The following is a 24965-nucleotide window of genomic DNA, read 5'->3' as shown; positions in this document are numbered from 1 at the left end:
CATTTTTCAAAATGCTGCTGTATTTTGAACAAATTATGTTCTGATGTGTCTGATTAAATCTACCTCATTTGCTCTTCAGGACCCTTACAACAATGTGGTCCGTACCGTGATCGAGGCCATGGCTGCAGTGTTTGGAGGCACACAGTCTCTGCACACAAACTCTTTTGACGAGGCTCTGGGTCTGCCCACTGTCAAGAGCGCCCGCATCGCCCGCAATACACAGATCATCATCCAGGAGGAGTCGGGCATCCCGAAGGTGGCTGATCCCTGGGGTGGGTCCTACATGATGGAGGCCCTCACCAATGACGTGTACAACTCAGCGCTCAAGGTTCGTACTATAGTGCAGAGGTCCCCAACCACTGGGTTGCGACCCACTACCGGGCCATGGAAGAATTCCTACCGGGTCGAGAGAAAGTTCTGGGGAAAATATATGTATAGATATGACGCTCTGTTATTTATTATGCGTAAATGATTTTTCGAATTATTCTGTATTTTCGTTGTATGCGATTGATATCGAGTAGCAATTTGACGATTTCATGTTAAATTAGTAAATAAAAGATTGCTCTGATCTGTCATTGGTATTAGGGCTTAAACGGATCGCAGTTGATCCGTGATATACGGACCAGGTCCAGACCCCACCGTTCGGCATGTGATTCGCAGATTAATTTGCCAATTTACATGTTCAAGCTATTTAAAACCACAAGAAGAAACAAAACAGAACTCAATTGGTTACTTGCGCACTGTACTCACACACACCTGAAGTGCGCACAAGCATAGAGACGTGTTTCAGACAGTGCGGCATACCGAGTTGATTCCTCTTTCATGTATCCCTGCGTTTAAGATATATACTGTATGCATGGGGGTTTGTGGTTACGTCGCAATACTGGAAACATTTCTGTTTTAAACCATGAAGGCGAGCCAATTGATATCACACAAGCAACGTGCAAACTTTGCGCAACAGTTATTATAACATCTTAACTTCATTCATACATAAAAGTGAAAGTAAAAAAACTGACGGAGTTTTCTAACGCTGCATTAACAGCGCATATTCTCTCAGAGACGAGACGAATCTACATGTGCTGATAACAGTATAAACGAATAGACCTGTTTTAAAGACCCCATCCACAACACCCTGCAAGATTTTTTTTCAAACCATAACCGGTCTGCGGTGTAAAAAAGGTTGGAGACCCCTGCTATAGAGAACCGTTCATTAAAAAACTTCTATTATCTTGATAAACTTTCTCTAATCTGCCCATATGTATGTGCTTTGCATCATAACAAGTGATGACAACTGTATTTAATTATAATCTGTGATAATGGATTTTTACCATAATATGTCCGCATAATGAAAAAAACCCACCTGACTTTATATCTAGATCTGTAATTAAACACTTCATAAACACATTGAATGATTAATGACAACATGCACTGTAGAAGTTTTGGCTGATACAAATTTTGATGTTATGGTTGGTAATTGATATGATCTCTAGTCAGTATTAAAAGTCTGTACTGTTATAATAATAATATTATAACTGCTACAATTAATAATAATTAAGTAAAATAAATAATTAAACATGACAGTTAAAATAAATAATAAATATGGTGGATGGCTAATATGGTCAAAATAAATAATAATAATTATTATTAATAATAATAATATAATTATAATTATAAATTGCATTATTATTATACATGCATGTTAAATATTACATAGTGCACATTAAACAATAATGATAAAATAATTGATGCATTTAATTATAATGATGATAGAAGTACATATTAGTAATAAATCTATTTTATTGTTTTATTAATAGAGTTTTAATTTAAGCTGCAGAGATGCTTTACATCTGAAATTGAATTTGTTTAATAATTAGTGAATTTTGCCACTTTTCTTATTTTCCTGTTTAGGCTTTGAAAGAATCTGTATTGTAATATAAGTGCTATATAAATAAAATTGACTTGACTTATGAATTTATTAAATTGTATAAATATTACTACTATTATTGTTACTGCATAAATTCAAATAATTTTTCATTTGAATTTATTGAAATTAATATTAATTTAGAATGTAATATTATTTATTATTATTATTATTATTATTATGATAAAATAACAGTAATTCTTGGATTTATAAAAATAAGCAATTGCTTAAAGTAAGCCTTGATATTCCTACTCCGAAGCACTCAGATTTGTTTGTTAGTAGGTAGTAATATCTGTGATATTTGTGTTTGTTGTAATTGGGTTCTGTTCTCTTTGTGTCTCGTTTAGTTCATCACTGAGATTGAGGACATGGGCGGTATGGCCCGTGCTGTAGCCGAGGGAATTCCCAAACTTCGCATCGAGGAATGTGCAGCCCGCAGACAAGCGCGCATTGATTCAGGTACCGAAGCAAAACACTCATATACACATGATTACAGCCCAGGACACGTGACTAATGTCCCATTTAACTAAAGTGCTACTTCAGAAACCTCCATGACTAATGGAAGTGTCTCGACTAGTCATATGCATTAAAAACAGACATATAAACTCAGACTGAGAGCATTGCGCTTGCTTGAATAGGCAGTTGACATACAAGTACAGCACCAGTCTAATTGAATGGCCTTGGCCTAAAACTTACACGACATGTGCATTCTAGAGTAAATAACCAAATTCAGCTTGTGTTAAAAAGACAATGAACTCTTTTATCTTAATTTTTCAAAAAGATGTATATCTCTTCCTCCTCATACTGTCTCTGCTTGAACAAAGCATCATCCCTACAGTAAACTAGGTTAGCGATGACATTGTAACCATTGCATGGAGTGGTTGATGCTCCTGATGATTAAATTTGAATGGAGGTACTCAAACAGTAAGGGTCCTGGGATTTACAGAGAGGTTTTGAGGTCACTTCTTCTCTCTTTTAGATATAAATAGATAAGGAGCTGTTGACAGGTGAGTGGATGTTGAGGCAGATGTCACATAACAGTGCTCTCGTCTGCTGTGGAAACATCAATCAGTCAGTCAAACAAAAACTGAGGCTTTACTGAACCACACCACACGTCTTCTAAATGGCTTAATGTCAATGCGCTCTGTTTGACAGATTTTTCAAAAGCACTAACAAGATTTCCATGAAATATCAGCAACCTTTGGAGAGGCTTTTGAATATAGGGTGTGTTTTGAAGTGGCATCTGTTCATTTTGAAGTCAATAGCAGTATAACAGCCTGTCTCGAAGGTAATGTGGCTTGTTATCAGTGTAGTCACTCTGACAGGCTCAGAAATTAGATTGGAGAAAATGCATTGGAACACAATTGCTTGGAAAGAATTCAACCTGTCAACCTGTGAAGTGAAGCACCAACATAGAAATAAATACCAAATAGCAGGTAAATGTAAAATTGAAAAGACGAAAAGGACATTTTTGAACTTCATACAAATTTGTATAAATGTTGTGTGTTATGTAATGTAATTTTACATTTATTTCAATGGTAAGAGATGACTGGATGCTTTCAACTTATTTCCTACTGTCACCAACTGAATTGCAGTGGTCATTAAGCTACAAACTCGATCATAATGCACAATGTTTCCATCTAACATGTATTTTGAGGTGCAGCTCGTATTAATGAAGTGTTTCACTAGTTAGCAGTAAACCGGTTAATTACCTCACCTGAATTTGTTCGTAGATTTGTGTTGGATGTTTAGATGTGGAAAGCAGTTATCTTCAGAATAAAAATATAGTATTTTATTTGTATACATCATACTTTTTTCACTTATTTCAGTTAATGTCATAAAACTAGCGAGTCATTTATACTGGAACCGCTCCAAATGATCTGAATGTACTCCATTCACTAGGAAAAACCAGATCAAAAGAGCCATCCATTTTTTTTAAATAAATTTCGACATCACTTTCGAAACTCCGAATCCGTTAAACCATTGCGTAACAAAATAATTAATTGTTTCAAATGATCCGTTGCATATCGCAAATCTTTTTATTCACATCGGAACTTTGGAGCGCGGAGCGCAAATCATTTGATTTAGATCAGAACTTCGGAGTCCGTTCACGAATCTTCTGATTCATATCAGAAATTTGCAAATCATTTAGCATATTTAATTGTTTGTGATACTGCTCTGAAATCCCGATGGTCGTCTAGGAGACGAGGTCTTCACTGGGGATCTGTCCCTGGGGCTCATCTAGGTGTCCTGGTCTCCGCTGACGTTCAGGGCTGTAGAGGTCATCTCTAGATGCTGATCCACCATTTGAGCTGGATACAGACTGGATCGGGTGGCTACGGTGACCTCGGAATAAGAAAGAAACCATTCTTCAACCAGAATGCCATTCTTCTTACGATGTAACAAGTACATCAGGTGTTATGGGAAGTGTTCCCGGTTCCGGTTGACCTAATTAATGCAGCCTAACAATCCTTTAATGGATCTGAATATTAGAAGCGTATTAGTATGTTATGTGTAAACCAGGTTAAAGAGATGGGTTTTTAATCTCAATTTAAACTGACAGAGTGTGTCTGCCTCCTGAACAGTGTTAGGTAGATTATTCCAGAGTTTGGGTGCTAAATAGGAAAAGGATCTGCCGCCCGCAGTTGATTTTGATATTCTAGGTATTATCAAATGGCAGAGTTTTGAGAATGCAGCAGACGTGGAGGACTATAATGTGATAAGAGCTCACTCAAGTACTGAGGAGCTAAACCATTCAGGGCTTTATAAGTAATTAACAAGATTTTAAAATCTATATGATGTTTAATAGGGAGCCAGTGCAGTGTTGACAGAGCCGGGCTAATGTGGTCATACTTCCTGGTTCTAGTAAGAACTCTAGCTGCTGCATTTTGGACCATCTGGAGTTTGTTTATTAAGCGTGCAGAACAACCACCCAATAAAGCATTACAATAATCTAACCTTAAGGTCATAAACGCATGAATTAACATTTCTGCATTTGACATTGAGAGTATAGGTCTCAATTTAGATATATTTTTAAGATGAAAAAAATGCAGTTTTACAAATGCTAGAAATGTGGCTGTCAAAGGAAAGATTGCTATCAAACAGCACACCTAGGTTCCTGACTGATGACGAAGAATTTACAGAGCAGCCATCAAGTGTTAGACAGTGTTCTAAGTTATTACATGTGGAGGTTTTAGGTCCGATAATTAACACCTCTGTTTTTTCAGAATTTAGCAGTAAGAAATTACTTGTCATCCAGTTTTTTATATCGACTATGCATTCCATTAGTTTCTCAAGTTGGTGTGTTTCACTGGGCCGCAAAGAAATATAGAGCTGATTATCATCAGCATAACAATGAAAGCTAACACTTTGTTTCCTGATGATATTTCCCAAGGGTAACATGTAAAGCGTGAAAAGTAACGGCCCTAGTACTGAGCCTTGAGGTACTCCATACTGCACTTGTGATCGATATGATACCTCTTCATTCACTGCTACATATTGATGGCGGTCAGATAAGTACGATTTGAACCATGCTAATGCACTTCCACTAATGCCAACAAAGTTTTCTAGTCTATTCAAAACAATGTTGTGGTCGATAGTGTCGAATGCAGCGCTAAGATCTAGTAGCACTAATAGAAAGATACAACCACGATCAGATGATAAGAGCAGGTCATTTTAACTCTAATGAGAGCAGTCTCAGTACTATGAAACGGTCTAAATCCTGACTGGAAATCCTCACAGATATAATTTTTCTCAAAGAAGGAATATAATTGTGAGGATACTACTTTTTCTAGTATCTTTGATAGAAAAGGGAGATTAGAGATCGGTCTGTAATTAACTAGTTCTTTGGGGTCAAGTTGTGTTTTTTTTAATGAGAGGCTTAATAACAGCCAATTTGAAGGTTTTGGGGACATATCCTAATGACAATGACGAATTAATAATAGCCAAAAGAGGGTCTATGACTTCTGGAAGCGCATCTTTTAGTAGTTTACATGGAATAGGGTCTAACATACATTTTGTTGTTTTAGATGATTTAACAAGTTTATACAATTCTTCCTCTCCTATAGTAGAGAATGAGTGAAATTGTTCCTCAGGGGATCTATAGTGCACTATCTGATGCGATACTGTAGCTGACGGCTGCATGGTTAAAATTTTATCTCTAATAGTATCGATTTTAGAAGTAAAATAGTTCATAAAGTCATTACTGCTGTGCTGTTGGGAAATGTCAACACCTGTTGATGCTTTATTTTTTGTTAATTTAGCCACTGAATTGAGATAAATCAGGAAGATTACTTACAAAGCAGTCTTTTGTGGTGGAAGTTATGGTTCTATCATACTTGTAATAAGGAGAAGAATCTACAGTTTTAGCTATATGGAGTTTACACAAGGCTAGATAACGATCTGAGATATAATTTATTTATTTATTTATTGCCAAACACCTTAGTTGTTTGGAATTTGCTTTGGTGAGCTCATCAACAATAATAACAAACATTAAAATACAAACATAAATACATACATACATACACGGCTATATATGTCCCATCAATTATAAGGAATGAATTGCAGATGCATAGACACCAGAGGAGTTAAGAGTGTGAACAATCCTACAATAAGTGCTGTTCAAAAAACGTGTAGACTTAGTTTTAATTGCTCTAAGGCGTCTGCCTGAAGGAAGAGGCGTAAAGAGGTGTCTAGCTGGATGTAAAGGATCTTTCATGATTTTTAAGCCTTTTTTCTGCAAACGTGAGACATAAATCTCATCAATGGTGGGAAGATCATAACCAATAATTTTCAAAGCAACCCGAGTTATATAATTAATCTGACTTCTCTGCTGAACTGTGGAGCTACCAAACCACACTATAAGTGAAAGAGTCAGCACGCTTTCAATGACAGCTCTATAAAAATTGAACATACCAACTTTAGATATGCCAAACTTTTTAAGCTGTCTTAAAAAAAAAAAAGCCTTTGATGAGATTTTTTGATAATGCCTCTTAGGTTGTCATCCCACTTTAACATTACAGAGATGGTAGTCCCGAGAAACTTAAAACATTGAACATTTTCAATGTCCTGACCACTAATAATCAATGGCAAAACAGCATTTGTCCTCAGTCTGAAATCAAACACCATTTCCTTTGTTTTTAGGACATTCAACTTCAAATTGTGAGTGCAACTCCAATCAAACAGTATAGAAACCTCCCTTCTATAATCCAATTCGTTATCATTTGTTATTAAACCAATCAATGTAGTATCATCAGCAAACTTAAAGATTTGCACTGAATTACAATGTGAAACACAATCATTAGTGTATACAGAGTACAGTAATGGTGACAATACACATCCTTGTGGGGCCCCACACTTATTGTCTTGAGACTTGAAAGTGTATTATTAATTTTAACTACTTGGGTTCTGTTCAGCAAAAAATCCAAAATCCAGAAAGCAAGGGAGTGTTGAATCCCCAATTGCTTTAACTTATCAAAAAGTTTAACTGGAATAATTGTATTAAATGCCAATTTATAGTCCACAAAAATGACTCTTTATTAAGTATTGGGGGCTTCAAGATGCTGCAGAATTGAGTGGAGACACAGAGCCACAGCATCATCAACCGACCTATTAGCCTTATAGGCGAATCGGTGAGAATCCAGACAGATTTTAGAAATTAGATACCTAAGCACCAATCGCTCAAAGATTTTCATAGCAACTGAAGTTAGGGCCACTGGTCTGTAATCATCTAAGCAACTAATATCCGACTTTTTCGGCACTGGAATTATAACAGCTGCTTTAAAACGTGCTGGGACTCTGCATACTCTTAATGACCAGTTGAATATTTCAGTGAATACTGGGGCAAGGATGAACACACACCACTTCAATGTTGCAGATGATATGGAGTCAGGGCCTGCTGCCTTCCTACTGTTCTGCCTCTGCAGCAGATTCCTGACTTCATATTCCTCTATTTTAAAAGAAGGACTCATAGTACAGGGCCAGGAGGGCAGCATCAGCTGACCAGCCTGTCCCTCCACTGTGTTTTCAAAGCGACTGTAGAATGCATTAAGGTCATCAGGCAATGTAATATCGTCGGAGATAACTTGAGATTTTATCTTATAGCCTGTGATCTGCTCTAAACTTTTCCATACACCATAGGTGTCATTGATCTTCAACTTATTTTCTAACGTGCACTTGTAATTTCCTTTTGCCTTTTTTTGCCTTTTTAACAGCTTTTTCAAAGTCGCCTTTAATGATTTTATAAAGCTCTTTATCCCCACTCTTAAATGCCTTATGCTTCTCCCTCCATAATATTTAAATTTCCTTATTAAACCATGGCTTATTATTGTTATATATAGTCACAGCTTTAAAAGGTACACACTGTCTCACAAAAACTTATATATGAGGTAACCACCTCAGTGTACTCATTCAAATCAAAACATGACTCTTTAAAAACAGACCAATCAGTAACCTCTAAACAGTCCCTTAGCATGTCTATTTCCTCCACAGACCATTCCTTGACCACTCTCTTAATTGGTATAATACGTTTAGATTTACATCGATAAACAGGAATAAGAAAAATCTAATTATGGTCTGATTGCCCCAATGGAGCACAAGACACAGAGTGAAAAGCACAATAACATTGGTCCAAGATCTTATCCAACCTAGTCATCACTTTGATCTGCTGTTTGAATCTAGGCAATCAAGAAACAAAATTGTTGAATCTGGATATTTAGAGTTTTCCAACTGCATTATATGGGCAGCCAACTGTTGAGCTACCTCATTGGCTGCTGCTTGAGGTGGAATATACACAGCAATCAAAATAACAGAAGTAAAGTCTCTAGGCAGATGAAAAGGTCTGCACTTAATGGTTAATAGTTCCATGTTGGTAGAACATACCGTTGAAATTACCTTTGTATCCGTGCACCACCGCTGATTTACATAAAAACACACGCCTCCTCCTTTACTCTTCAATGAACTTGAAGTATGGCTGCAGAATTTCAACACCATTAACATCAATTCCATGTGACAGTATTAAATCTAGAGTATGATTTCGATAAAGAGTAGGTCCTGACACGTGGTGTCTAACCCCGATTGAGTTCATAATGTCTATGAATGCTGATGAGTAAAGAAAAGAGAGGTTTAGAGCCAAATTTTTATGTATGTGAAATTTGGCTTGCAGGAAACACAAATGAATTAAGTTATATTTTGCTATATTCTCTTTTGAGTAGTCAAACAATACAAAGAAAACAACTGTATAATTGTAATTATACAGCTGTAAAAACAACTGTAATTATTGTCTGATGCCATAACATAAAAAGCTCTCCTTATGAATTACGAGTATGTTAGCTATTGTAGCTATAAATAGACTTCAGATGAAATTAAACTGTTGTCAGAAGCCTATCATAAATGCGAAAATGTTGTTGTAGTTGGATAGGAAGGGGGATGTTGTCTGCTGTCAAATTCAAACCTATACGTTCTAGGTAACAGGTACACAGATGTGCGTAATGCTCTGATCATCACACATTGTTCGGCATGTCAGCCAGCATCCCAGCTGCAGGGATAGTAACATTGATTGTTTTTAATTGATTGTGCTGTCTGTGTAGTCTAAAGGTTTTTAAGTCGGAGATCTCAGATATTGACATGCTGTTTTCAGAACGCATGCCTCTTAATGCTTTTACTGAATGATAAATACAGTTCCACTAGAGGGCACTGTTTTAACATGCACCTTCATGCAACAATTATCATGCCAAATACATTAGTGTTAAAATTGAAACACAAGACTTTCATTTTTCACATGCATGCCATATTTCCAATCCTGAGGCCTGACGTTTGATGTCTCTAATCGAGTGTTGCTTCACATCAGGTAATGGTTTGCAAGTGGCTCTTTTTCCAAGGAATTATGCATAATTTAAATGTCCCACAGATGCCGCACAGATGGATATTTTAGTGGCCGTTGCGCAAGTGATTTTCCTTTAGGGTGAACCACCACTCAGTTATCATTAAAGACTTCAGAAGCCACTCTAACGCTTCCTTCTGAACCTAAGGTGGACAGAAAGTCTTTACATAAATGAACACATTAATGAAGTGATGGATGCATTAGCTACACTTGCTATGAACTGCACATCCATCTTATAAGAGCCTAATATTGCACAGGTGGTTCAAAGCCGGAGACTTCATCAGCATAACAATTTGAGTTAAAAGTTAAATGGAGAACAATAAAATTTTCCTGAAACTCAAAACTCACGGTTTTCCAGCATTTCTGACCTTCAAGATGGTCCTCTCAGGCTGTGGTTATCAGCGAATGTTACAGTCTCGCTGAAGTTGCCCAGAAGATGCAATGAACATCATTTCAAACAGAAACTTAGCCATGTTGGCTTCACAGCAGATGTTTGAAGCTCCCCTCATTTGTTCTGACACTAGAAGCTGAGGGTTTTGATCTTGAAGGCCCTCAGTGATTTTATCTTGTGTGCATGGGTAAGTTTTAGGAGAGTAGTGAAATATGCATGAGCGGACCAGCCTGTCATTATTATCTTCTGTCTTTCACTGCACTTGTTTTCAGGATTTCACAGTTTTTTTTATTTTCAGAAACTTTTGGGTTTGTCACTTTTTTGGTAGCTGATTTGCTGAATTTTCAGCATCATTGCTTCAGTCTTCAGTGTCACATAATCCTTCAGAAATCATTCTAATATGCTGATTTGCTGCTCAAGAAATATTTCTGATATACATTTTTCTATGATCAATTTTGAAAACAATTGTGCTACGTATTTTTTAAAATCGGGATTCTTTGATGAATTGAAAGTGCAAAAGAAAAGAGAAAAAACTGAAATCTTTTGTGACATTATACATGTCCTCACTGTCACTTTTGATCAATAAAATTCGACCAATTATTAAAGGAACACAGAAAGATCCAACTCCTCATTCATGCCATTTGGAGTAAGTGATTTAAGTTTTTAGATCCAAAATGCTTCTCGTTTCAATAATTCTTTATTTCATATTACCTTATATTGTGTTCCTTTAATAATTGGTCGAATCAATATGTAATATTTTGTGGAGTTGATCTCAAGTATTCAGTGTGAAAATAAGTGATTATTAATGACGATGTATGTCTGATGATTTTAATCATTGAATTTTCCATTATTATAAATATATACTGTTGGTTTATTTTAACTGCTAGTTTATACAAGAATGATAAAAATGAAATCCGAGGTAATTTACGTTCGAACAAGAGGTATATTGTAGTGCAATGGTTATGATAATGGGTATGATATTTAAACGCAAGTTGTTTAATATTGAAATGGAATACGTAAGCTTTAAATGAATGAACATTGGTTTATGAACGATGACGTCAAATGAGTAGTTTAAAAAGTGGGTGGAGGATTAGTATTGTTTAACACACTGAAGAAGGCCTTTGAGCCGAAACATCTGTGTCCTTGTCCTATCGGTGATAAATGGAGAATAAAATGAAAAGAAAAGACTGTTTCATGTGAGTGCGGTTCATGGTTTTGTACTATAAGTGATTTAATGGACATACGCACCTTGAAACGAAAGATCAAGCGACGGAAGAGCGCGGTGCAAACAACTTTTGTGGAACTACTTAAATTTATTTAACATAAGCCTCCTTTTCACATTCCCCTGCATATATATATATATATATATATATCATATTTGTATTGCCATGCTATCCCTATAGATGTGCTCTCCTGATTTGTGTTTAATGAACATGCTATATATATTTTTTATATGTAAGTGTGTATGTGTGTATGTGTGTGTGTGTGTGTGTGTGTGTGTGTATTATTCACATCTTATTTTTATTATCTGTGTGTTGTTGTTGCTGTTGTTGTTGTTGTTGTTTATGAGTACTGGAAGCTGTGACACTAAAACAAATTCCTTGTATGTGCAAACATACTTGGCAATAAAGCTCTTTCTGATTCTGATTCTGATATTATTATATTATGGAACACTCCCTGTGAGCTCCTGTTTCTATATTTATGGCTGTTTATCATCGTCTCATAATGAGGTGAAAGGAGCCCATTAATGCTCTGTCCTCCGACCTGGACCTAACATGGTCATGCACCAAAATCTGCTCCAGGCATGTCTAGCATCATCCTTCATTATTTAGGCTCTTCTGCTGATGCCCTCGCACTGTCTCTCTGTCTCACTATAGGCTCCGAGGTGATCGTGGGGGTCAACAAGTACCGCCTGGAGAAGGAAGAAACTGTGGACGTGCTGGCCATAGACAACACAGCTGTGCGTAACAAGCAGATTGAAAAGCTGCGCAAGGTTAGTCCCTTCCGGCAATGATTCACTGCACAGATTTTGATGTCAAGTGCCATCATCCGTGTTGACGCGATTTGAAACCTTTTTCTCTTAGTAAACAATGTGACGTTTTTCTGTGGGCGGAGCTTAGGTGGAGGCAGAAAGATTCTACTGAACGCTTTCACTAACGCTAGCTATGAAGTCTGTTTAGCTTGTTTTTTAATAATAACTGGAAAAATTTGATTTTACCTGCATATGTAAGGTATAGCTGCACTGTCCAGGACCGTGATTGTTATTTGAAAAGGTTAACTTTATCGGACGAAACCAGATTAGCCGATCCACACACGCTTTTACTCAAAGGATAGACGATCTGACAGGATTACCTCCGGTTGAGTGACTCACATCTAACCTATATAGTTAAGACAAACTCACAGTGTCTATCTATGAAGATGTATATATTTCAATTTCAGCAGGCAACTATTTTTACAGCTTCATTATTATTCCAAGCCACAATTAATCACAACAATGTATATACAATTACATATAATTAAGCATATAAATTGTCAGTTTGTTGTTTTACACACATGCACACAGACATTATTTCTTACACGACATAGTGAAATGCAAGAAATCTTTAGACGCACCCATAACAACAAAAGACAATACTTTATTGAATCTTTTCTGATAAGAAGTGTGCGCTGCAAACGCGAGCATTTTTCATTTTTAACCACAGCTGTCGTCTGTTTTTTGTATGGCAGTGGCATCAGGTATGCCTTAAAATTTCAAACTGGAGCCTCTACAACATTGATTCGGGCACCCAACATCACAACAAGATGATATTTACAAGATGATCCTTATGTAGCCGAATGCGATGGTTTGAATTAGGTGCCTCCGGTTTTCCCTTTGTTTTGTTTCCAGCTAGCGCTGTGACGTAATTGTGACGTCGGCCCTAAAAGGGTCTATAGTGTCTTCCCAGCAGAGCTCTCTGTGAAATTACCTAATCACAATCAAGGGCTGTAATTCAATCAAGTACTTGAAGTGCTTCGTAGAAATGACCAGAATTTATCATTTCGTTCAGAGAAACTGTCATCATTATATCCATCATTGCAATACAGATTTGTGAACATTAAAGAAAATACGTGACATTGACTGAACTATATTCAGTGATGTAAGAGCATGGAGAGAAGCAATTACCATTTCTCTAAAAGCTAAGGGGCAGACAGGTATTTTAACTTTTGTGTCACCTAACTAAATTGATTCCTGATGAAAAAGACCATTGTTATTTAATGCAGCCATAAAGTAACAATCATTATCATTTCATTCGCACAGTGTTTATTTTCTGATTTAAAGGGCAGGAGGAGGAATTTGAGCTTAGATTATTGGAAATGGAATAGTTACTGATGTTCAGTTTTATTTTCAATTTTTCACTGTAAAATCAAGTGAAACATCTTGATCTTTTTTTATACTACTTTTATTCAGCAAGAATGCATTAAATTGTGAAAAAGTACATTTTTGGTTTCAAGAGGTTCCAAAAGATTTCTATTTCTTGCTTTTCTGAACTTTATATTCATTAAAAGTCTTGAAAAACTGCTTTCAACATTGAAAATAAGAAATGTTTCTTGAGCAGCAAATCAGAATATTGGAATGATTTGATTCAGCTTGACATCACAGGAATAAATGTAATTTTAAAGTATATTAAAATAGAAAACGGCTATCATAAATTGTAATATTTTTACACAATATTTTGTTTTATTTGTATTTTAATATTTCTTTTATTATTATTTTTTTCATCTGGATGGTGATCATAACAGACAACAGTATGTATATGCAGTAGATTTCTAGTTGTCCTTTTTGTGTGAGCTATTTGAAAATCCTGCCGTCTTTTGTACACAACAAGCACAGCAACTCTGATCAGCTGAGAAATATTAACAGCTAGTTTTGACAATACAGTAGATGCACTGAAATGCATTTCATTTGGTCAACAGTTGACCTTCTGCATCAAATCAGATGGAATGCTTTGATGTTGGAGTGCATTTATCTTGACCCTCAAAGGATTATTCATTATACCTCATGAGTTTTCAGTAGTGAACACATATAGTGTAGCATAGAGTCAACTGGCCATTGCAAAATCGATTTTGCAGGATGGTGCAGGATACAGTGTTCGCACCTTTCCTCATCGCACTGTACATAGTGTACACACTCTATACTGCAGCAATAGCAAGGGCATTGTAGTAGTATGCTATTCCGAACATTGACCAAATCATTTTAGTGAATCAGTTTGTTCAGCTTTTCACATTAACAGAAACACATATTACAAATGATTCATTTAATGTCATGAGTTTCTAGTAATGCATGGCTCTTAGTGAAGATCTAATTCACCACTTATTTATACTGCATGTTTTCTATGTATAAAGCAGTTGGACATGATAAGAGAGTGTGCACACATTTAAATTATGTTTTTATCCACTTCATGGCTTTTTAGCCATTACCCCGAAGTGAAAAATTATTTGCGAATTGTTTTAGGTGTTGTCACATTAAGAAATAAACTTTAGTTTGATGTTTGATGTTAAAAGCAACTCGACAGCATGTTGCCTGGGAGTTCTCATGCGATGACAGTCTATATATTAATGTTGAAAATGTAAGTGCACCAACAGCTGTGATGTAATTTTTAAAGTGCCAGCCACCCAGTTTCTTTCAAATCAAAGATTTGAAGGTGGTTTGTTTGATCTGAAATCATTTGGCATGTGTTCACTCTTCATCTCTTCACGGTTACCCAAAACATCTTCGGTTCACAGAGTATATGTACTACATCTTTGGAGTGATGTTGGGTACCTTGGAACATAATTTAGACTTTCTCATGTTGAAAAAAGAATGGAAAATATGTTTAAAGTTAGTAATGCACTGGAAGTGCATAGAATAAAAACCAAAAGCTGCACATTTGTGCTTTTAAATTTTTAAAATCAGTAAATGTTACGGGTTGCGTGGTTGTAGTAAATATAAATGACTATAAATGAAAGGCAGGAGAACGAAACGGCTTCAACACACCTTTCCCACTTTATTAACTTAAGATCCGACAAACACAGGGGGAAAACTGAGGACTTATAAAGGAACAGGAACAAAAGAGCAAACAACGTAATAAAACTCAGGTGGGGACAATGACAGATAATTAACTAATGAGGACAGGAACTAAACCAAATAAGGACAACGGGGACTTCAGACAGGGCAGACACGTTACAGTAAACTTGTTTACTTATTTTTTTTATATTTTATGTTATTTTATTTTGAAAAATATTTTTTTAAAGTTTTTTGTTTTACATTTAATATTATTTCCCTCCCCCTGTTGCACTGCCAAAACATATTGTAATATAATCAATAGGGCTGTGGATCTTTGGGTAAACAGTGAATTGATTCGATTCATGATTCACGATTTACGATTCATAGGGTTTTGTTTCGATTCAAGAACAATTTTTGCTAATTCAGAATGATTTGATTTGAGACGATTCAAAGCGATTTGATTAACGATTCGATTCTGCATTCTTTAATGAATGAATGAATGAGGCATTTATATAGCGCTTTATTGTGTATTGCAATACACCCAAAGCGCTTTACAATCATGTTGGGGGGGGGTCTCTCCTCAACCACCACCAGTGTGCAGCATCCACTTGGATGATGCGACGGCAGCCACAGGACAACGGCGCCAGTGCGCTCACCACACACCAGTTACAGGTGGAGAGGAGAGAGAGATACAGCCAATCAAGTGGATGGGGATTATTGGGAGGCCATGATTGACAAGGGCCAGTGGAGGGAATTTGGCCAGGACACCGGGGTTACACCCCTACTCTTTACGATGAGTGTCATGGGATTTTTAATGACCACAGAGAGTCAGGACCTTGGTTTAATGTCTCATCCGAAAGACGGCATTCACAGGATTATTTAAATACTTTGCAGACTTTATGGAGTCAGAGAGTGAGGGCAAAAAACCCCAAAACAACAACAAAAAAACACTTTTATGTTATATGTTACTTTAATGATGCTATGGCATGAAATTTACATGAGTAAAAAGTAATATATTTGAAACACATTTATTTCAAGTATAGTTCAAATCTATTAATATATTTCTGACATACCGCTCAAGACTTACTGATATAAAAATTATAATTAAACTTTATTTGGAGTACTACTTGTGCACAATGCACATTTCTTAATATTAAGCTTAAAATGTGTTTAATGTAACTATTGATGAGGATTGTATGATCTTAGAATAATATCGGTCTTTAAATGCAAGATATTTAAAGTGTACCTGAAGTAAACTTCCAATAGTTCAGTTTAGCAAAATCAAATGTACTTAAGTATATCTTTAGTTGGACTTCAGCAGTACTTCCTCATTATTAAAGAGCATTAAACTATTACAGAGTACAAAATTAGTTATTCCATTTACCAGCTTAGCACAATTGCAGGGTATTTTTATTAAGTACATGAATATGTACTTTTTTTTTTAAGTATTCTTGGCATGAAATAAACTTATTTCAAATACATTTTAGTATATTTATTTTTCACTATGGTATGGAAGCCATGATTTAAAATAAAATGCTTTAAAAGTAGCCTATTATTTCGTGTTAACTACTATGTAGCATAGTATAAATGTATAGGGTAACATTTTATGTCACACCTTTGCGTGATGAGCTTCTTTATCTTATTTTCATAAAATAAAATGCTAAAGTATTTAACTTTTCCTTTCTTGAATGATGATTCTGAAAGAAAATGTGCCGGATGTCTACTGTTTGCTATAATAACGAACTCAATTTTCATGCATCAGATTGACAGATAAACCTTGCACTCTTATTTCATTGTTGTTGTTAATGCTGTGGTTATTTCAACAGTTTCCTTCATACTTTCAGTTAAATGACATTAAGTTAAAAGTCATTTATCATTCAATGGAACTGTGCGTATGCTTTCAGACACATTGTTTTTGCTCCGTCCAGGCAGTAAATGCGCAGCCTTCAGCTGCTCGGGTAATGTCAACGGTATAACCGAGAGCCACAAAAAAAAACTACATAAAAGTAAAACTACTTTACTCTAGCAGTACTGGCCACGAGTACTGAGGAGAGATCACACATTGGCTGGTCAGCTATGAACGAAATAAGATTTAGTGAGCGAAATCCTGTGACAGGCGGTGAATAGTGGAGCATGTGGAGGAGAGATGTGAGGGCACGAACTGTGCTGTTCAAGGCCTCCATTAAATCTTGCTTGTAGTAATTGAATGTGTAAATATTTTAAAGCATTGAATCGCTATAGAAATTGTGATTCATTCGATTATTAGCATTTTAAATAGACTATTGGCTGAAATCAACGATTCACAATTCAAAAATCCATGTTTCAAGATGGATGAATATCGTCAGGGTTTGTAATTGATGCATCGAGAAAACGAGTGAATCGTTACAGCACTAATAATCGTCATCTATGGGTCTGGCAGCAGATTTTCTTTTACAAATAATAATTAGCCATAACAATGTCCTTATGTATCCATCATGCCCTGAGTCACGGCACACTGATGTCTTCCTGTGCCTCGATTCTAATGTCATTTAACAATTTCTCTGCATTGTCCGGTTGATCAGACAGAGAGGGCAGACAGGTCAGCTAAATGTTACTGCCTGAAAAGACATTTTCTTTTGAATTATTTTTCTTCTGAGAATATGAAACATGTTATTATGACCCCTTTTATATTCTGCAAAGGTATCAGTATTATTAGTACGTGTTTTAGCATTACACACACACACACACATATCTATACCGTTCCCCTCTGTAAATCGCGTTATGGGGGGGGGGGGGTCCCCCTTGGTAGAAATCCCCCTCGGTAGAAATCCCCCTCCATCATCGGGCCCTTAGAATCGTCCTAACCGAATATGTCACCATTTTTCTACCTTCTAAGGTGCTGTTGACATGATATTTTCACCAGATGTCGGTAACGACACAGGGAAAATGTATTGAACTACTGAAATTTATTTAATACTTTGTACAAAAGCCTTTGTTGGTAATGACAGCTTCAAGACGCCTCCTGTTTGGAGAAACTAGTCGCATGCATTGCTCAGGTGTGATTTTGTCCCATTATTCCACAGAGTCTTCAAATCTTGAAGGATCTGTGGGCCTCTTCTATGAACTCTGATCTTTAGTTCTTATCTTTGTATGTCATTAAACTTTGATGTGGCATTCTAGCAACTTTATTTTCTTTCTCTGAAACCAATTGAGAGTTTCCTTGGCGGTGTTTGGGATCATTGTCTTGCTGAAATGTACACCCTTCTTTCATCTTCATCATCCTGGTACTGTAGGTGTTGGGACTGAACCAGCTAATATTAATTTCCACTGGCAAGTGGCAGGATTGCTTTCTAACTAATAGATTTCAGCTGGTGTCTTTGCTTTCCATGCCTTTTTTGCACTTCCCTTTCTTCATGCGTTCAATACTTTTTCCCTGTGTCATTCCATTTATCACACATAACTTAATTTCTGAACTTATTATTTTCTTTGTATGTATGGATTACTTGGGTTGTTGCCAACATCTGGTGAAAATTTCAAGTCAACAGCACCTTTAGAAATATATTTACTTAGAAAAATGGTGACGTGTTCAATACTTATTTTACCCGCTGTATATATATGGTATATATGGTATATACAGGTGCATCTCACAAAAAAATGAACTTTTTCACAATATTCAAATTTTTTTAACTTGTTTCAAAAAGTGAAACTTTCATATATTCTAGATTCATTACATGTAAAGTAAAACATTTCAAAAGTTTTTTTTTGTTTTAATTTTGATGATTAGAGCTTACAGTTAATGAAAGTCAAAAATCCAGTATCTCAAAATATTAGAATATTTCTATTTGAGTTTCATTAAATGAACATCACTACAGTATAAATTCCGGTTATCTCTTCTTCTTTGAAACCATAATAATGGGGAAGAATGCTGACTTGGCAATGGTCCAGAAGACAATCATTGACACCCTCCACAAAGAGGGTACGTCACAGAAGGTCATTACTGAAAGGGGTGGCTATTCACAGAGTGCTGTATCAAAGCATATTAAATGCAAAGTTGACTGGAAGGAAGAAATTGGGTAGGAAAAGATGCACAAGCAACAGGGATGACCACAAGCTTGAGAATACTGTCAAGCAAAGCTGATGCAAACACTTGGGAGAGCTTTTCAAGGAGTGGACTGAAGCTGGAGTCAGTGCATCAAGAGTCACCACGCTCAGACGTCTTCAGGAAAAGGGCTACCAAGCCACTTCTGAAACAGAAACAACATCAGAAGCATCTTACCTGGGCTAAAGAGAAAAAGAACTGGACTGTTGCTCAGTGCTCCAAAGTCCTCTTTTCAGTTAAAAGTAAATTTTGCATTTCATTTGGAAATCAAGGTCTGGAGGAAGACTGGAGAGGCACAGAATCCAAGCTGCTTGAAGTCCAGTGTGAAGCTTCTGAAGTCAGTGATGATTTGGGGTGCCGTGACGTTTGCTGGTGTTGGTCCATTGTGTTTTATCAAGTCCAAAGTCAATGCAGCCTAGCAGGAGATTTTGGAGCACTTTATGCTTCCATCTGCTGACGAGCTTTATGGAAATGCTGATTTCCTTTTCCAGCAGGACTTTAGCACCTGCCCACAGTACCAAAACCACTTCCATAGTGCCTCAGCAGTGCCACAGGCTGATCGCTTCCATGCCACACCTCACTGATGCTGGAGTTTGTGCTAAAGGAGCCCCGACCAAGTATTGAGTGCATAAATGAACATACTTTAAAGAACTTGAACTTTTCGGTTTTGCAAATTCCTTTTTTTATTGATCTTAGGAAATATTGTAATATTTTGAGATACTCGATTTTTGACTTTCATTAACTGTAAGCTCTAATCACCAAAATTAAAACAAAAAACTTTTGAGATGTTTTACTTTACATGTAATGAATCTAGAATATATGAAAGTTTCACTTTTTCAAATAAGTTACAAAAAAAAAGAACTTTTTCACAATATTCAAATTTTTTGAGATGCACCTGTGTATATATATTGTAAAATTATATATATATATATATATATATGGTATAACCTAATATTAAAATATTGCATTGATCAATAATAACATTTCGCAGACATTAATCTTTTATTGCACTTGAGCCGAACCCATGGCTTGGCCTGATAACATCCTTTTGACCCTTACGTCATCATTATTGTTATTGTCAAAAAGCACTAAATGTAACTGGATTTAGCTTTGGCTGCTGAATTGATGATAAATAAAGACGGCTCAGACTGAGAAAAACTCCACTCTATTTCTGTCTTTGTGTGTCTTAAGGATTTTGTGCGGTCTGATTAAAGCATGTCTCTCCACCCCAATGTGACCTTAGTTTGAAAATCAAACAATACACCGTACATTTTAACACTAAACCTACAAAAGATCCAGATCTTACAGCCTGAAGATCTTAAGATTACAAAAAAATAGCTTTTTCCACAATATTCTAATTTTTTGAGATGCACCTGTATATATGTATGTTGTGTGTGTGTGTGTCTAGATAGATATATAGATATATATTTGTATATGTGTGCGTGTATGTGTAATATATGTGTTTATTAATATTTTGGATTTTAATTTTTGTTTGTAATTTGTTTTTGTAATTTTGTTATGTGCTTATGTTATGTGCATTTTATAAGTTTTTTTGTTCTATATAGTTTTTATTCGTTTTTATTTCTATATTCTATATAGTTCCATTTGTATTTCAGTTTCATTTCAAATCTTTTAATTTTATGTTTTTTGTGTGTGTAATAAAGATGATGCAGATGGTCAGATGATCCTGTGGGACTTTTTTTTTTTTTTTTTTTTGGTTAATTAAATTTTTGGCATTTTATTAGCACAAGCTAGAACATAAGAATGATTGGCCTTCACAGTTCAGTCACTCCTTTTACAGCATTTAAAGCAGTTCAGTTGATAGTTAATAGTATCTGCACTATATGCTGTGTTTTCTGAGATGGTTTTTCCCCACAATGTATTTATATTCTCTTACATCTCCATCTACATGATTTCAGATGGACGTTGCCTGGTTGTTTATACACTCTGAGCTAATTCCTGGTTTGGCTCATCCAGGGTCAGTGTTTGCACATTGTAATGAAGCTGTGTTTGCACTGCAGGTCAGAGAGAGCAGGGATGCAGAGGTGGCGAAGAGGTGCTTGGCTGCAATTGAACAGTGTGCACGTACCAGAGATGGAAACCTGCTGGAGCTCGCCGTGGAGGCTGCAAGAGCCCGGTGGGTCTGGCTTTATGAAGTCCAGATGCAGAGAACTTTTGAAAATCATTGTATCTCAACCAAAAAACAAACGCATTTACAAAAGGTTTATTCAAATCCTGAACCTGAAATAATATAAGGGTGTCACTAACTTATATGTGTGAAGAATTAGTGTGTCAGTTGCTTTTTCATTTATTGCTCATTAGATTATTTATTATTTATCAGTGTATTTATTAGCTTTAGATCTAATCATTTGCATAATTATTAATCTGTAACAAGAAACTCGCGTGAAATTACACCTCCATATTTGCAAAGTGTACAGGGGCAAAAAAATTAGTAATTGCAGGTTTATCTCACAATTCAGACTTTTTTCTAGCAATTCTGAGATATGAGAGATATAAACTCAGAATTGTGAGATATAAACTTGCAATTCTGGAGGGAAAAAGTCAAAATTGTTATGTTTTTATACCTTGGAGGAAAAAAACAGTGTAGCGAAATGTAAACAGGATTGTGAGTAGTAAACTAGAAAAAAATTAGAACACTGAGTTTATATCTTGCAATTTTGCCTTTTTTTCTTGGAATTGTGAGAAACAAAGTCAGACTTGCAAGATTAAAAGTGGCAGTTATTTATATATTATATTATATTATTTATTTTCCCTCTCGGAAATGAGTACTTTTTTTTTTCTCATGCAAACCTGTGGGTTTTAGTCCAGAATATATCTTGTCAACTTTTTGGACTTAGATTTTTCGCATATTATGCACACTCCTGCTTTTGGAAGTCCGGCTGGAAGAGCTCGAGTTAGTGCCGCGTATCTGTGTTTTGCCAAGCTTAATGAGAAGCCGGTGTTTCTCAGCAGCAGACTGGGCTTTGAACATATGGAATGTGATTTCTCATTTTTTACTGCACTGCAAACACAAATTTAATCATATAACAATCCAAACAACAATACAGGAATTGTGTTGCATGATATAATGTGATTATGTGTGGATTAAAGGATTCTGTTGGATTCTGTAGGTGCTCGGTGGGGGAGATCACTGATGCCATGAAATCTGTTTTCGGGGAGCACAAGGCCAGCACACGCATGGTGAGCGGAGCGTACCGCAGTGAATTCGGCGAGCATGACGAGATAGCACTGGCGCATAACAGGTAAGAGCTTGCAGATTCCTGAAACTGAGTGCCGTTTTCTGGAACTCTACTCATTCTCCACATCCAGATACGCCTGCTTTCAAATAAAGTGTATCAAGATTGTACTTAAGTGTACTTCATGTGTATCTATACAGTACACCTTCTCCAGCTGAACCTTAGTTTGATTTAACCCACCAGTACACAGCTTAAATACATGTAATACCTTTCTAATTACATTATGATTACAGATTATTACACAGGCATAAGCTACTTAAAATAAAGTGTATCAAGATTGTACTGAAGTGTACAAGTAGCTGTGTAACAGACTCGGTCTGTTACATATGTGTAACAGTAGCTGCCTATTACATCTACATAATTACAAACTGTAATTACAGGCTGTTCCATAACTTAGTTACATGGTAAGTACATTTTGATTCATGTAAGTACAATGGCTACTACGAAGTACTTAATTAGGTAATATATATATAAATTGTCATTATGTAGATATTTTTTATTTTACAATAGTTTATGCTGGAGTCCCAAAGACTTAGAAATGGCTTTATAACCCTTTCCAGACACATACATGTAAACTATTTTGTTTCTCATCTGTTTATGAATTTCTTAAGATCGCGGAATGATGTGTTGCTCTTTAAACATGCTTCACTTTGTCAGACAGGTTCTATTTAAGTGATTTCTTGATTCAACAGGTCTGGCAGTAATCAGGCCTGGGTTTGGCTGGTGAAATTTAACTCGGCTTTCTAAAATAATGTGGTTAATCACAGTTCTTTCATGATTTAATAGGAGGGGGCAATTAATTTTTCACGTAGGGCCAGGTAGTTTTGGACAGCTTTTTTCCCTTAATAAATGAAATCATCATTTAAAAACTCCATTTTGTATTTACTTGCATTATCTTTGTGTAATATTAAAATTAGTTTGATGATCTGAATCTTTTAAGTGTGACAAATATGCAAAAAATTAAAAAATCATGAAGGGGGCCAACACTTTTTCACACCACTGTATATGTAAAATTATATATTTTTATATGTATATGGTACAACCTGATCAATAATAACATTTCGCAGACATTTAATCTTTTATTGCACTTGAGCTGAACCCATGGCTCGGCCTGATAACATCCTTTTGACCCTTACGCCATCATTATTGTTATTGTCAAAAAGCACTAAATGTAACTGGATTTAGCTTTATCTGCTGAATTGATGATAAATAAAGACAGCTCAGACTGAGAAAAGCTCAGAGATTCCACTTTATTTCTGTCTTTGTGTGTCTTAAGGATTTTGTGCGGTCTGATTAAAGCATGTCTCTCCACCCCAATGTGACTTTAGTTTGACAAAAGAGATGAAAGTGAGACCGTAAAAATCAAACAATACACCATACATTTTTATCACTAAACCGACAAAAGATCCAGATCTTACAGCCTGAAGATCTTAAGATTATTTTGTGTTTTTCATCTTAGATTTATATTTTATTTCAACTTTAATTCAGTTACCGAAAACGGCTTTATTTCAGTCACTGGAAAAAAAGTAACTTGTGTTAGGAAAGTATATGAAGTAACCAACCACAGTTTTCCTTTACAGGAATAGCTCACCCAAAAATAACTTACAATCATATAGTTCTAAACCTATAAAAGTGTTTGAAACTTCATCAGTAATTTGATGCTATCATGCTGTGTGTTCTTGTTTCTCAGAGTCATACAGTTCAAAAAGCATGAAGGCAGAAATCCTCGTCTGCTCGTGGCCAAAATGGGACAGGACGGTCATGATAGAGGGGCAAAGGTCATCGCCACAGGATTTGCAGACCTTGGGTTTGATGTGGATGTCGGCCCGCTATTTCAGGTAAGAGAGATGCCGTAACTGTGATGCTGCAAGTTTTTCTCTGTATATGTGGTTAAAAATATCTTCTCTCCGAAAGTCATCCTTGTGTTAAAGATGCTCAGGAAATCAGCTCATGGAGCTCAACTTGTTTCGTGTGTATTTATCTCACACATTTTAGCACCCAATGTACCTTTAAGGGCAGAGTCTATAATCAATTAAGAGATCCTTTCTGAGCCATGAACATCAAAACATTCAATCCATGACTGAGCAGATCAAATGCATAACTCAGAGTTAAGCTCCCACTTCTCCAGTTTTCAAAATAAGTCAAAATCTCTAATTTGTGCTCCATGAATACTCAGCACCATCCTGAACAAAACTGTTTCTGCATTAGGTTATTAGTTATAAAGTGAAAAAAGTGTCCCTCGGACCTCAAACACAGTGTGAGGGTTTATATACGCTACTATTTAAAATGCTGGAGTAAGATTTTTTTAATGTGCTTGAAAGAAGTCTCTTATGCTAACAAAGGCTGCATACAGTAAAACAATACAGTAAAAATGTTATATTGTGAAATTTTATTCCAATTTAAAATAACACTTTTC

The 24965-nt window shown here is 35.9% G+C and overlaps 1 protein-coding gene across 2 annotated transcripts in view; it reads left to right on the top strand.

Moving 5' to 3' along the window:
- mmut (methylmalonyl CoA mutase) overlaps nt 1-24965 on the top strand; it is a 36037-nt gene that overhangs the window by 4525 nt on the left and 6547 nt on the right. For both annotated transcript variants that reach the window (XM_058756456.1, XM_058756457.1), the window contains exons 6-11: nt 80-328; nt 2269-2380; nt 12069-12184; nt 21314-21429; nt 22424-22555; nt 24240-24387. In XM_058756456.1, coding sequence (XP_058612439.1) covers nt 80-328; nt 2269-2380; nt 12069-12184; nt 21314-21429; nt 22424-22555; nt 24240-24387 — 873 coding nt within the window. The remainder of the gene's footprint in view (nt 1-79; nt 329-2268; nt 2381-12068; nt 12185-21313; nt 21430-22423; nt 22556-24239; nt 24388-24965) is intronic.

The sequence above is a fragment of the Onychostoma macrolepis genome, chromosome 20 (genome assembly GCF_012432095.1).
Source record: "Onychostoma macrolepis isolate SWU-2019 chromosome 20, ASM1243209v1, whole genome shotgun sequence".
Taxonomy (NCBI): Eukaryota; Metazoa; Chordata; class Actinopteri; order Cypriniformes; family Cyprinidae; genus Onychostoma; species Onychostoma macrolepis.
This window is presented reverse-complemented; position numbering and strand designations above follow the sequence as displayed.